The sequence below is a fragment of the Loxodonta africana genome, chromosome 4 (assembly GCF_030014295.1).
Source record: "Loxodonta africana isolate mLoxAfr1 chromosome 4, mLoxAfr1.hap2, whole genome shotgun sequence".
Classification (NCBI taxonomy): domain Eukaryota; kingdom Metazoa; phylum Chordata; class Mammalia; order Proboscidea; family Elephantidae; genus Loxodonta; species Loxodonta africana.
In genome coordinates, this window is record NC_087345.1 from 64,031,956 (window position 1) to 64,047,144 (window position 15,189).

The 15,189-nt window shown below is 36.6% G+C and overlaps 1 protein-coding gene across 2 annotated transcripts in view; it reads left to right on the forward strand.

Annotated features, from left to right (window-relative positions):
- The window catches only part of ZFC3H1 (zinc finger C3H1-type containing), a 62,908-nt gene that overhangs the window by 5,377 nt on the left and 42,342 nt on the right, over positions 1-15,189 (forward strand). For both annotated transcript variants that reach the window (XM_010598864.3, XM_003405206.4), the window contains exons 2-5: positions 611-1,027; positions 9,742-9,806; positions 12,768-12,966; positions 13,218-13,441. In XM_010598864.3, the coding sequence (XP_010597166.1) occupies positions 611-1,027; positions 9,742-9,806; positions 12,768-12,966; positions 13,218-13,441 (905 nt within the window). The remainder of the gene's footprint in view (positions 1-610; positions 1,028-9,741; positions 9,807-12,767; positions 12,967-13,217; positions 13,442-15,189) is intronic.

Here is a 15,189-nt window from a genome sequence, read left to right on the forward strand (position 1 = left end):
TGATATATAGCTACCTTAAGTATTTCGGTTTGCATAGTATACTTGATGAGCTTTAAGCATTAAGTTTTTAAGAAAATTTTTCTTATTCATAAATTAGACTAACATTAATTTCAGTGTTCATTTCTCTCTCTCTCTCTTTTTTTTTTTTTGAGATGTGAGAAGAAACCAGTTAAAGAGAAGAAAAGTTTCCTCTTGGTTTTCTGAAATATAAATTATCCACATCTGTGACAAACTATTCAGTTTCTCCCCTCTTCCTTCAGAAAAGAGTTTGACAGCCAGCTGGTTTGGGGCTTTCCTGGCACCTACAGAAGGAAGGATGCTATAACCTAACTAGATGGACTGCCTATGGATGCTATGGGTAATTACTGAGACTAGTGATTTTGTAAGTGGACGATTTATATGGATACTTGTTAAATTTGAAATATGGGCACATAATCAAAGTGGGCATTAGCAGCACATGTATTAAATGGAATTTAGTAATTTAAAAATACCAATTCATCTTTCTTGAAAAACATAATGAAAAGGGAGAGAATTCATCTATAACCTATGTTTTTTTGTTAAATTTAACTGGAAAATTGTGGGAAACTGGTTTCCTTAATACGCTGTTCAGCCAAAAGTTTTGGAAGATCTCCATCGAGAAAACAGAACTATTCATCAAAAAGTGAAAACTGTGGGGAAGAAACTTTTGAAGATTTACTTTTGAAGTATAAGCAAATACAGTTGGAACTTGAATGCATCAATAAGGATGAAAAATTAGCTTTGAGTAGCAAAGAAGAAAATGTACAGGATGACTCTAAAACATTGAACTTTGAGGACCAAACAAGCACTGATAACGTCAGTATTACAAAGGACTCAAGTAAAGAAGTAGCTCCTGAGGAGAAAACGCAGGTCAAAACTTTTCAGGCATTTGAATTGAAACCACTTAGGCAAAAATTGACTTTACCAGGAGATAAGAACCGGTTGAAAAAAGTTAAAGATGGAACAAAACAGCTTTCTCTGAAATCTGACACTACTGAGTCTAGTCAAGGTAATGTAGTTATTTTAATTAGTAATAGGATTCTTCCTCCTCTAGAGGGTTAACTAATTGTCTTGGTAGTACATTTCATTAAAATTATTCTGTTAATTTACCTGTAAATTATTTTGCATTTTTAGGTAGACATGGTATTATTGAATAATGACAAGCTTTATTACTTTTGAATCTTTGTTTTATTTCTTTTCGAGCCTTACATATTGGTCAGAACTTACAGAACAATACAAAGTTGAACAGAAGTGATAACAGTGGGCACCTTCGTTGTCTTTTTTAAGGGGGATACTTGTAAAACTTACTGTTACACATGATCTTTGATAAGTTTTTGGTAGCTACACTTTATCAGAATATGGAAGTTTTTTTTTTTTTTTCCTAGTTTGAGATTTCAGCATGAATGGATGTTCAAGTTCGTTAAATATTTTTTTTATTCATTGAGATGAACATCTGATTTTTCTTCTTTAATTTGTTAACGTAATGGTTTATATTAATTGCTTTTTGTAATGTTAAACCACTCTTATATTCCTATACAACTAGTTTATGATATGTTTATATATCATAGGTTTGGCTTAGTTTTTATTTTCCTCTTTTTTATTAAAATTTATATACAATTTATATACTATCACTTAACCAAACCAGTTGCCATTGAGTTGATTCTGACTCGTGGCGATCCCATGTGCGTCAGAGTAGGACTGTGCTCCATAGGGTTTTCCTTGGCTGATTTTTCAAAAGTAAACTGCCAGGCCTTTCTTTCAAGGCACATCTGAGTGGATTCGAACCTCCAAACTTTTGGTTAGCAGCTAAGTACTTACCCATTTCCACTACCTAGATACCCCCATCATTTAACGTAATGCATCCGAGATTCATTCATGTTGTTATATACATCAGTAACTTGTTCTTTTTTCTTGTGGAGTAGCGTTCATTGTAAGAAGCTCTGCTGGTGCAATGGTTAAGCTCTTGGCTGCTAGCCGAAAGGCTGACGTGGGTCCATGGGAGAAAGACCTAGTGATCTGCTTCTGTAGAAATAACAGCCTAGAAAACCCTGTGGGGCAGTTCTGCTCTGTTACATGGTGTCTCTGTGAGTCAAGAATTATTCAGAGGCAACCAACAACATAGCGGTACAGGTGGTCCCCAACTTATGACTGGTTTCCATTCCGACGACTCCCTTGTAAGCTGGCTGTGACATAAGTTGAATACTTTTTTTTTGTTTTCATTATTATTACCTTTTATTATCTTTATAAATTTGATCTTTATTTATTGGTGTCCGGACAGTGAAGTCTGGGTAGTAATGGCCGTGCAGCGCATGCACCGTTCAGTTGTCATATATCTTTAGAGTTGAACATTGCCCAACTTTCTATACATTACAACTCCCTACACTGACACCGACTTAGGCCTCATTGTAGACCAGGCCGTAGCCTGCTGTACAGCAGTGTTTTGATCAGTAAATCAGAACATTGAACATCTGAGGATGACATCAGCAAATTACGTGCTGCAGTGGTGCATGTAGTACATATTACTGATGATAAGATGTACAAAAAAAAAAAATGGTGGTTAAGTGGGGTTCATTGTAACTTGAATACGTTGGAAGTTGAGGACTACGTGTATTCCATTGTGAAGTCCCTAGGTGGTACAAATGGTACCTGAAAGGCTGGAGGTTCATGTCCACCCAGAAGTGCCTTGGAAGAAAGACTTGGCGACCTACTTCTGAAAAATCAGCCATTTATGTATGCAGCATAGTTCTGCTCTGACACACACGGGGTCCCCATGAGTCAGACTTGACTTGGCAGCATTGATTTTTTTAGTATTCCATTGTATGGCTGTCCTACAATTTGTTTATCCATTTCTCAGTTGAGAGACATTTAGGTTTTTCCAATTTCTGGCAATTATGAATGAAGGTTTGCTAGTATTTTGTTCAGAATTTCTGTGTATTCATGGCCTGTAATTTTTGCCCCTATGTTTCATTGGAAACCCTGGTGGTGTAGTGGTTAAGTGCTACGGCTGCTAACCAAAGGGTCGGCAGTTCAGATCTGCCAGGCGCTCCTTGGAAACCCTGTGGGGCAGTTCTACTCTGTCCTATAGGGTCGCTATGAGTCTGAATCGACTCGACGGCACTGGGTTTGGTTTTTGGTTTTTATGTTTCATTGTCAAGTTTTAGCGTAAGATTATGATACTCATAAAATGAGAATGAAAAGAAAGTTTCCTTTTTGTTCTCTGCAGTAGTTTTAAGATTGGAGTCATTCCTGGAATATTTGGAAGATCTTGCTGGTAAAAGTGTCTGGTCCTGGGTGAATTCCCCGCCCTCCCCTGCCGTAGGGGTGGTAGGAATGGTTTTAAATTGCTAACTCTTCATGGTTTCTATTTCTGGTTAGGCAGTTTAGGTGAGCTATATTTTTCTAGTAATGTGTTCATTTCCTGTAAGTTGTAAAATGTTTAAAAAGCTATTTCTAAGAATCTCTTGCCTTTTTATTATCTATAGCATTTATAATTTTTTTTTACTTCTTCTGCAGTTTCCCCAGAAATAAGTCCAGAGATTTTAAAACTTACTAGTTTTCAGCCTCTCTATTCTACTAAAAGCGTTTAAGGCTATAAATTTTCTGCTATAGTTGCATCTTAAATTGTGATAGTTTTTTTTTTTCATTCATTTTACTTTCTCATTTCTGTTTATTTGATATGCTTGATCTATCAATAACTGAGAGAAATTTGTTAAAATCTGCCACTACGATGGTGAATTTGTGTCTTCTGGTTTTTGCTTTATACTTTGAGACTGGGAAATTGACTCAGTATTATGTAGTCACCTTTGTTATCTGTAATAATGTTTTTGCCTAAAAGACTATTTGGTCTATCTCCATCTTCATAATTATTTACACCTCTTATATTTTCCATTTTTTCAGTGTTTCTTTATTCTTACATCCTGGATGTCACTTGTATATAACAAAGTTAGGTTTCATTTTTAATCTAGTTTGACAATCTTTTTGTTTAACTGGAACATGTAGTCTATTCATATTTTTTGTGATTACTGATATTTGGATTTATTTTCCTTTTTTTGGTTGCCTCTTTTAATTCTTCATATCATTTTTTCCTTTACTAGTTTTGAAGTTAGATGCTAAGTTTCTGGCTTCGTTATATATAGGATTGTAACATGAATTCTTATCAGTGTTTTCACACCTTCTCTGGGACCTTTATCCACTTTCTTTTTAAGGCTTCTTTTGTGTGTGTGTGTGTGTGTGTGTGTGCTGAAAACATTAATTTTTATAGAGAAAGGATATCATTAATTCAATTATGTTAATGTACCTTAATTAATTTTTTTAAATAATATTTTATTTTTAGTGAAAATATACCCAGCAAAACTTGTTCCTATTCAGCAGTTTTTAGACATAATGGTTGGTGACATTGGATACATTCTTCATATTGTGTCAGCATTCTTGTTATTTCTGTTTTAGGTGTTTTACTCCCATTAACTTAAACTCCCTGCCCCTCAACCTTCTCGTCTGTGTTTTAGAATAGCTGTTGTCCATTTGGTCTTATATAGGTAATTTTTTACAAGATTACGTGCAATACTCAAGGGTGACAATCTTTACTTACTGATTATTAAATTAAACTGTTACTAAGTTTAAAGGTGACTTCAGGGGATAGTTTTGATTCAAGCTATAAAGTTCGATCCCTGGGCTATCATTACCAGGAACCTGATAGAAATGCAAATAGTGAGGCCTACCCAGATCTCCTGAATCAGAAGCTCTGGAAATACGGTCCAGCAAGCCCTCCTGCTGATTCTGGTGCATGCTAGTTTGAAAATCACTAAACTAGAGCAATGACCCCAAGGCAGAAGGGTGCCTGGCAGGTTTGAGAAAAAACTCGAAGACTTTTGCTTCTCTGGAAGAGAGAGTGAGGGGGATGAGTAGTGGGAGAGAGGAGGTCAGAGGTGACAGGGTGGGGCAGATCCTGTAGAGCCTTGTAAGAACTTTGGTTTTTCCAAAGTGAAATGGAGACCTATTGAAGAGTCTTGAGCAGAGGACTGACATAATTTGTTGTTAACTTTCAAAGGATTACTCTGGCTGCACTGCTGAGAATATTCTATAGTGGAGCAGAATATTCTATAGATACACCTTCTCCTCACTTGTCAACTCTCTCGTTATCTGACATTTCACATTTACGACAGTAGTAAAAAATGTACTATTCTACTGTTTTGTGAGTTAACAATGTACATCTGGCAGTAACAAACGCTGAGGTGCAAGGCGAGAGTAACACTGGTTTGGTGATTAAGGTTATGCGTCAACTTGGCTGAGCCATGATTCTCAGTGGTTTGGTGGCATCTTAGTCATCTAGTGCTGCTGTAACAAATACCACAAGTGGATGGCTTTAACAAAGAGAAGTGTATTCTCTCACAGCCCAGTAGGACAGAAGTCTGAATTCAGGGCGCTGGCTCCAGGGGAAGGCTTTCTCTCTCTGTCGGCTCTGGAGGAAGGTCCTTGTCATCAGTCTTCCCTTGGTTTGGGAGCTTCTCAGGCACAGGGACCTTGAGTCCAAAGGATGTGCTCTGCTCCCAGTGCTGCTTTCTTGGTGGTATGACGCCCCCTTGTCTCTCTGCTTGCTTCTCTCTTTTATATCTCAAAAGAGATTTGCTTAAGACACTATCTAATCTTGTACATCTCAATATAACTGCCACTAATCCATCTCATTACATCATAGTGATAGGATTTACAACACATAGGGAAGTCACATCAGATGACAGAATGGTAGACAGTCGTAAAATACTGGGAATCATGACCTAGTCAAGTTGACACATATTTTGGGGGGACACTATTTAGTCCATGACAGGCAGTTATGTAATGATGTAATTTGGCAGTCATGTAATGATATAGTCACCCTCCATTTTCACATAATGCCAATTTTCTGATAACAACCTGGTCTTTGGAAGCTAACCATGTCGATAAGTGAGGAGTGGGTGTACTACGTTTAGAGGTGTTTTTCTCTCTATCCTTGAAATTTTTTTTTTTTGTAATACTATATGCATCTGGATTTTCTTAAAACTTCTCTGATTTTCCTTTTCTGCCTTTTTTATTACTAATTTTCATTTATAATTTCTTAACTGTTGATGTCCTCTACTCCATCCTCCTAGAGTGTTTTTATTTATTATGATTTTTAACTATCATCCATATGCTAATGACTCTATCCCCAGCTCAGCTTAATACTTTTTTAAATACTGCATAACTGCACAAGAGCAATTTTAATTTTGGAAATTTTGAGTAAGAATTGAACTAATTTTATTGTAAAGACCCATGACAATGGAGAACAGTGACTGTATGCTTGGTCAGTTAAGCAATAACCTGCATTCATTAATCTTCGTATAAATTAAGATTTATTGTCTGAAATTTATGGCTTGTGCTTGTTTTTAAGGTAGCATTGTATTCATAAGGTACCTTTCAGATTAATTGGTACCTTAAGGGATGTGCTGCCACCTTTTATAGACATAGATATATAATCAACTAATAGGCTTCTCATGACCTAATGAAATTCATAGGTTTCTTATGTGGGAAGAAAAGTTTAATGCTTTCTATATATATTAGTGCAAGCAGAATGCTCCTTGGAGGCAGGGATGGCGAGACTTCATCTCACATACTTTGGACACGTTATCGGGAGGGACCAGTCCCTGGAGAAGGACGTCATGCTTGGTAAAGCGGAGGGTCAGTGAAAAAGAGGAAGACCCTCAATGATATGGATTGACACAATACCTGCAACAGTGGGCTCAAGCATAACAACGATTGTGAGGATGGTGCAGGATCGGGCAGTGTTTCCTTCTGTTGTATGTGGGGTAACTGTGCTTTGGAACTGACTCGACAGCACCTAACAACAACGTTTATTAGTGGAAGAGTGCTTGTCACATTTTTTTTTCCCTGTTGATTTTTGTCTAATAGTTGTTACTATTCTGGTGTTCTCTGAAGTTTAGTTGTTTTTACTATAACGCGACATACACATTCCTAAAAAATCACCACACTGTGCAGAATTGCATGGCAAAAACCACAGGGCTTAAGGGGAAAGTGAGGCTAGAGGCACAACAATGAAAAACTTTGTCACTGGAACATTAACAAAAAAAAAAAGATTAAATAAAAAACAAACCGTTGCAGTCGAGTTGATTCCAACTCGCAGCGACCCTGTGGGACAGAGTAGAACTGCCCCATAGAGTTTCTAAGGAGCGCCTGGTGGATTTGAACTGCCAGCCTTTTGGTTAGCAGCCATAGCACCTAACCACTACACCACCAGGGTTTCAAAAAACAAAAAAGGAAGATGGGAACCTGAAAGAAAAAATGCAGTTTTACCCATGTTATTTAAAAAAACTGAAATAATAAATATGACACTTCACCTTTTAAAAACCTGAAGTGTGCTTGCAGAAGTGGAAGGGTAGTAGCTTATAAGTTACTCTGAAGTAGTGGAAAGAGGGTTATCTGAAATCAGTCAGTAAGTTTTAACACCAGATGTGAAAGGGTATGGTTCAGCAGACGGTGAACTGAGGTGGCTGGTAGCTGTTTGAAATATGTGTGCAGGCTCACCTGAGTGCAGGTTTCTGCATTTTCCTAATGTTTTCTTGAGAACAAAATAGCACATAAACAAACATGAAATCTGTGCTTTGCTCAAATTGTTTCCTAATATACAAGTTAAATTGCAGTAAATTCCCATTTCTGAAACAGGCGTCAAAGCAGAACTCACCAACCTCAGAATTTGGTGGTTGTCTACTATTTTTATCATCCAAAGCGCTTGATTAGTAATTTTTCTAGTCATTGAATAAGTTAGCTATTCTTTCACTAGTAGGCCCACTTGAGCAAATTACCTATGTCAATATTGTTGTAATACACTCTAACTTCACTGTGTGATTGTAGAACTGTCGTAGATTCAGATAATATATAGATACAAAGCTTTACAAACTACTTCATCAGAAATCTGGGCCCAAGACTAGAATTCTGGAAAAATGTGGTCATATGTGTGTATGGACTTAATTTTCTTGATACAGGCAGTTCCCAGATTATGAACAAGTTCCATTCCTAAATCTGTCTTTAAGTTGAATTTGTACATAAATTGGAACAGGTGTTCGTATCTAATATCAGTTAGTCAAACATTTGTCTTAGTATATAGCATATAGTGTACCTTTGTAATGAATAAAAAACATAAAGGAAACACTTCCAAATACAGTTAAAACATCTTAATCATAATGTCTTAGTTATCTAGTGCTTCTATTAACAGAAACATCGTAAGTGGATGGCTTTAACAAACAGGAATTTATTCTTTCACAGTTTAGGAGGCTAGAAATCCAAATTCAGTGTGCCAGGTCCAGGGGAAGGCTTTCTTTTGTTGGCTCTGGTGGAAGGTCCTTGTCATCAATCTTCCCTTGGGTCTGGGAGTTTCTCAGCTCAGGGACCCCAGGTCCAAAGGATGTGCTCCACTCCACTCCTGGCGCTGCTTTCTTGGTCGTAGGAGGTCACTCTCCTCTCTGCTGGCTTCTCTCTTTTATATCTCAAAAGAGATTGACTGAAGATATAACCTGATCCTATAGATTGTGTCCTGCCTCATTAACTTAACTGCCTCGAATCCTGCCTCATTAACATTGTAAAACCCACCACCTTCCACCTTCTGATTTATATGACCCCACAGGGTTTCTGCAACCGTGAATCTGTATAGGAGGAGCAGACTGCCACATCTTTCTCCTCAGGAGCCTCTGGTGGTTTTCTGCCATGACTAACCTTTCAGTTTGCAGTCCCTTTAACCACTGCACCAACAGGGCTTCTTCATTAACATCGTAGAGGTTAGGATTTATAATACATAGGATAACTACATCAAATCCCTAAAGGGAGAATAACGACACAATACTGGGAATCATGGCCTAGCCACGTTGACGCACATTTTGAGGGGATACAATTCAGCTATACCTATTGTGGCCAAGTCGTTTCCAACTCATAGCGACCCTATAGGACAGAGTTGAACTGCCCCATAGGGTTTTCAAGGAGTGGCTGGTACATTTGAACTGCTGACCTTTTGGTTAGCAGCTGAGCTCTTAACCACTGTGCCACTAGGGCTCCCTACACATAGTAAATTAATAACGTTTTGAGGCGGATTGCAAAGTAGTGCCTATTTGTTACTACGAACCATTGTGTGTACCTCAAATTTTTAATGGACTTTATGGGTTTTTTTTTCTTCATAATTACGGGTTGTATTTAAGTCAGACATTTATAACCTGAGGTCTGCCTGTACTTAAAACTGCTACTACTATGCTTTTCTAGGTAGAGAACTGCAAATCTAATATAATCTCTAAATGTTGAACTCATTTCAAGTTCAGAGGAGATGGAATTAATCATTTTATTCATCAGTGTGGATTATCTGTTTAGTGATGAAGCTTTAATTCTTGTCTGTCCATTCCATAAATTCTCTTCTCTTTTGAAATAATTTTTAGTTCAGAGGTCATTTTATTGAAGTGTAGTTCAGCTTATTATTTAATATTTTGAATCATTTTGCCTCATAACTCGCAGAAATGAGGCTGATACAAGGTTAAGTTTGCTCAGATTTTCACTCCCTCTCACAACATTCTTTCCTCTTGGTTGAAAGATTGACAGAATGAGACCCTTTAATGAGACTCTTTAAAATAATTATTAGTAAGTAATATGTAACATTTTATTTAAGATTGATTTTGGTGATCTTTTAGAGTATTCAAAAGATGCTATTTTATTTTAAAGGATTAGAAGATAAAGAACAAAATTTAACAAGAAGAATTAGTACTTCAGATATTCTGTCTGAAAAGGTAAGATACTGCTTTGCGGGACTGGATATCTGTAACACTGTCTTGCACTTCATTATTCTTTTGAAAGGGTAATTCTGCCTTGCTTTGTACTCATCTTTTTCATCATTGCCATTTCCCTGTTTGTACATAAGCCTTAAAGATAAGAAAATCTGGAGGAATATCTTTTGAGTCTTTTTCCACTGGCTTCTGCAAATGTTTAATTGAAGTGTTACATATACCCATAGACGATCTTTTTGTTTTGTTTCTGTTTGTTTTGTAACTTTTCATTTTGATCCAGAGATTTTCATTTCCTAGTTTTTAGGGTATTAGCCTGTGTGTTAAACCTTTGGCATTAGATAGACCTTGACCTGTTGTCCGATTCTAGCTCTTCCTCTTATTAGCTGAGCCATGTATGTCACCTATTTAGCCTTTGCTTGCCTCTTTTTCTCTGTTCTCTGGGTTGTTTTGAGGCTTCAGTAGGATAAAGTACAGAAGAATCAGGAACTATGTCTGACAAGTGATAGGACCTTAAGAACCCAGGCCTTCTCTTCATTGACTTAGAGATTTGAGATGATTTCTTCTACTGAGATTTCAGTTCATTTTTAGGAGTAAATGGAAATATTTCAAAGAGCCTAGGAGCTTTAGGAAAAAGATGGTCCTGAATTTGGGAATGATAATTTAATAATATACAATGATATGTGAGTATATATATATAGGTATATAAAATATGTGTGTGTGTATGTATATATTTGTGTTTGAATATCCTCAAAATAACTGTATGAAGTAAGTTGACATTCATGTTTTGCAGATAAGGTAAGATCCATTTAGGTGGATTAAGTGACTTGCTTAAAGTTACATAGCAATTAAATGTAAGAGCAAGGAGTTGAATGAGATTCTTTGACTACTGGTTCAGGGTCCTTCTTGCCATTCAAGTAGCTACTTCAAGTAGCATATAGTTGTGGGCAGAATCAGTGGTGTTTTGCTTTCATCCAAAAAGAAGTAGTTGGAAAAAGTAATCAAAGACTTTTAAGTCTTAATGGAACAGTGTTGATATCTTTATTTTTGTTAAACTATAAATTAGCACCGTCCAATAGAATTTTCTGTGATGATACAAATGTTCTAAGTCTATGGTCTCCAGTAATGGTAGCCATTAGCCAGCCACATATGGCTATTAAGCATTTGAAATGTGGCTAATATTACTGAGTTCAGTTTTAATTTTAGTTAATTTAAATTTATTAGCCACATGTAGCTCATTGCTACCGTATTTGACAGCATAGCTCTAGAACTTCAGTACCAAGCGATAGGATATGATATGTGACTTAGAGTAAAAAAGGAGTTATGATAACTTTTAAACTCATTCTTTATATGTATTTCTGAACAGCAGAAGGGGTAATTGTGTCCTGGTTTTGATAAACTGAAGTGTTAAAATATGTATTTATTGGTAGTTCAATTAGGGATGCATAGTAGCTCATATTAAGGTGAAACCACTATGTAGGATAAACTGTTTTCTTTATGCTTAAGAATAGTAATAATTTGATTTTAGAAAAAAAAAATGTTGTCACTATTTACTTATAAGAAAAATTATTAGATAATTGGGCCTGAGCCTTTTGGAGCCTTAGACTCTTGACTCTCGCCCTCATGCTCAGATACACGCACATGCACACAAAGGTAAAACACATACAGTTTTGCATGTAACTTCAGGGATGGGGAGCTAAGGAATCCTCCTTCCTCCCCAAAATCTATGAACTTCAATTAAGAACCTCTGCTTAGGTAACTTGGCATTTTTAGTATATATTTAAGCTAAAATTGAATAGATTGCTTTTCAAAATTACCTCAAAAAAAGGTAGAATAGAAAATTAAGAACTTATTTCATTCTGAAAACAGTTCTCAAATGTCTACTTTAACATACCTTCCTATTTTAGCTTCTCTAAAGAAAAAAGATTTTTTTTCTTTTTTCAAAGAAAAGTCGTGGGTGTTTAAAATGTTTTAAATATTCAGACAATTATCTATAGCTCTAAAACACATAATGTTCAATTTTAAGGAAATCTACAGATTTTTTTCTTCAGTAATTTAAAGAATTAAAAAGATATATATATATATAAAAATTTATAAATTTCAGTCTTGACATTGAAGGTAACCTGTTCTCTGTATTACTTGTGAAACTAGTAAATCACATGATTATGGAATCTGGACATTTCATTAAAAGAAATAGTTTTGTAAGTTTGTGAATGCCATTCCCTTACCCATCTTGTTGTAGTTTTCAGTTATAATTGTCAATGTGGCATGTAATAATCGCCAGTTGGTGTCATTATAGGGTTGCCATGAGTCAGAATTGACTCGATGGCATCAGGATTGATCTTTTTGGGTTTGTGTCGTCATAAATTCACATCAAAGGATATGACATGAATCATATAGTAGGAAACTACTCAACTCTACTTCTAACCTTCCTATAGACCAATATTGCCAATTCATAGTATTAGCAGTAATTGTGGCTATAGACTAGCAACAGTGATGATGCGATGTAAGTAGAATACCTCTTTAAGGCAGTCCAGCCCTTTCACTTCATTCTTAATTCCTTACATCTCCTGGGTTCTTTTGATTTCATCTTCCATTTGCTATGATCAGATTTTTACTCTTTTTAGTTTAGAAAGGCCAGTTGAATGGTAGTCTCTAACCCTTAACTCTCCTTTTTCTGCATAATTCTGTTCCATCAGTTGTGAGCTCTTCCCTACCCTCCCAGCCCTATACACTTACATGTATGTACACACCATCCACAGATTGATCTTCTGTTTGTGTTAGAGGGACTGAATAGAGTGGTAGGCTATGGTAGGTAAGTTTCCTTATTTTATCTATATTTGTGTTTTAAATATTTGCCTTAAAATGAACTTTAAATTCTGACCTATGAGAAGGTTTATGACTTGGTAAAATGTTCAAGGTCAAATAGTGGAATTTTAAAATTGTTATTTATTTTTTTTTTTAAAGAAACTTGGGGAAGATGAAGAGGAACTATCTGAATTACAGCTTCGTCTTTTGGCACTTCAGTCAGCTAGTAAAAAATGGCAACAAAAAGAACAGCAGGTGATGAAAGAAAGCAAAGAAAAGTTGACTAAGATGAAAACTGTACAGCAAAAAGTTAAAACCGGTACAAAAACACATTCGGCCAAAAAAGTTAGCACTACAGGTGATCATTTCTGTTAAATTCTTTTCATTGGTTTCATATATCAGTATGTTTCTAGATTTTAATTCAGAAAATTTTGAGTTTGGGGAATTATAGGACCAAGCAATGGTGGGTAATCCTGTATAAACAGAATTTAGAACTACTGTATGTGACTTACGATTATGAAAATAATTTTTAAAGCTCTTATTTTCTTTTATCTCCTCGAAAATTCTAACATTGTAACATACTGGTGTTTTTGTATTTTTCATTTAAAGCTAAACAAGCCTTGCGAAAGCAGCAAACAAAGGCATGGAAGAAACTACAGCAACAAAAAGAACAGGAAAGACAGAAAGAAGAGGATCAGAGGAAACAAGCTGAAGAAGAAGAGAGAAGGAAAAGAGAAGAAGAAATCAGAAAAATTCGAGATCTCTCAAATCAGGAAGAACAGTACAATCGATTCATGAAATTGGTCGGTGGAAAGAGGCGATCAAGAAGTAAAGTAAGGAATGCAGAATGGTTTTGTCCAAAGCAGCAGCATATGTTAAAAATAAAATCATGATGTTACTCATACTTAAGTGTACTTACAGGCTTGGCTGCCAACTAAAAGGTGAGCGATTGTAACCCACCAGCAGCTCCGCAGGAGAAAGGTGTGGAAACCCTATGCGGCAGTTCTGCAGTTCAGCTCTGTCCTGTAAGGTCGTTATCAGTTTGAGTCGACTTGAAGGCAGTGGATTTGGTTTTTTGGATTATAGTCTTACTTCATAGCTTTAGCCACTAAGAAAAATTATAAATATATTTGGCGTCGTCGTTAGGTGCTACTCAGTTGATTTCAACTCACAGTGACCACATGTGACAGAAAAGAACTGCCCCATATGGTTTTCTAGGCTGTAATCTTTTGTTTTTTTCAATAATAATTTATTGTGTTTTCAGTGAAGTCTTACTCAGCAGTTTAGGTTCCCACTGAATAATTTCTGTACAAGTTGTTCAGTGACATTGATTACATTCTTCACAGTTGTGAACATTCTAATTATATCTGTTTTGGTTGTTCCATTTCCATTAATCTATTTTCCCTGCCCACTTACATTCTCATCTTTGTTTAAAATAATTGTTGACTGTTTGGTCCATCTTCCTGTCTTAGAAATGCCTGTTAACTTGTCTACCTCCTCTGCTTGACTGTGCAGGTAGATGATTTTTTTAAGGGAGCACAGTACTTATGGGTAATACTCATTTTTTTTTTTTTTTTAATTTTTATTGTGCCTTAAGTGAAATTTACAAATCAAGTCAGTCTCATACAAAAATTTATACTTGCTATATACTCCTGGTTGCTATCCCCCTAAGGAGATAGCACACTCCTTCCTTCCACTCTATTTTCGTGTCAATTGGGCCAGCTACTGGACCCCTCTGCCCTTTCATCTCCCACCAGACAGGACCTGCCCACATAGTCTCATGTGTCTACTTGATCCAAGAAGCTTGCTCTTCACCAGTGTCATTTTCTATACCATGGTCCAGTCCAATCATTGTATGAAGAGTTGGCTTTGGGAATGGTTCCTATCTTGGGCTAAAAGAAGCTCTGGGGACCATGACCACTGGGGTCCTTCTAGTCTCAGTCAGACCATTAAGTCTGGTCTTTTTACGAGAATTCGAGGTGTGCATCCCACTGCTCTCCTGCTCCCTCAGGGTTTCTCTGTTGTGTTCCCTGTCAGGGCAGTCACTGGTTGTAGCCAGGCACCATCCAGTTCTTCTGGTCTCACGCTGATGTAGTCTGTGGCTTATGTGGTCCTTTCTGTCTCTTGGGCTCTTAATTAACTTCTGTCTTTGGTGTTCTTCATTCTCCTTTGCTCCAGGTTGATTGACATCAGTTGATATATCTTACATGGCCACATGCTAGCGTTTAAGACCCCGGATGCCACTCTTCAAAGTGGGATGCAGAATGTTTTCTTAATAGATTTTAGTATGCCAATTGACTTAGATGCCCCCTGAAACCATGGTCCCCAAACCCCCACTCCTGCTACGCTCGCCTTGGAAGCGTTCAGTTTATTCAGGAAACATCTTTGCTTTTGGTTTAGCCCAGTTGTGCTGACCTCACCTGTATCGTGTGTTGTCTTTCTCTTCACCTAAAATAATTCTTGTCTACTGTCTAATTAGTGAAAACCTGTCTCCCTTCCTCCCTCTCCACTCTCGTAACCAGCCAAGAATATTTTCTTCTGTTTAAACTATTTTTTGAGTTCTTATAATAGTTGTCTTATA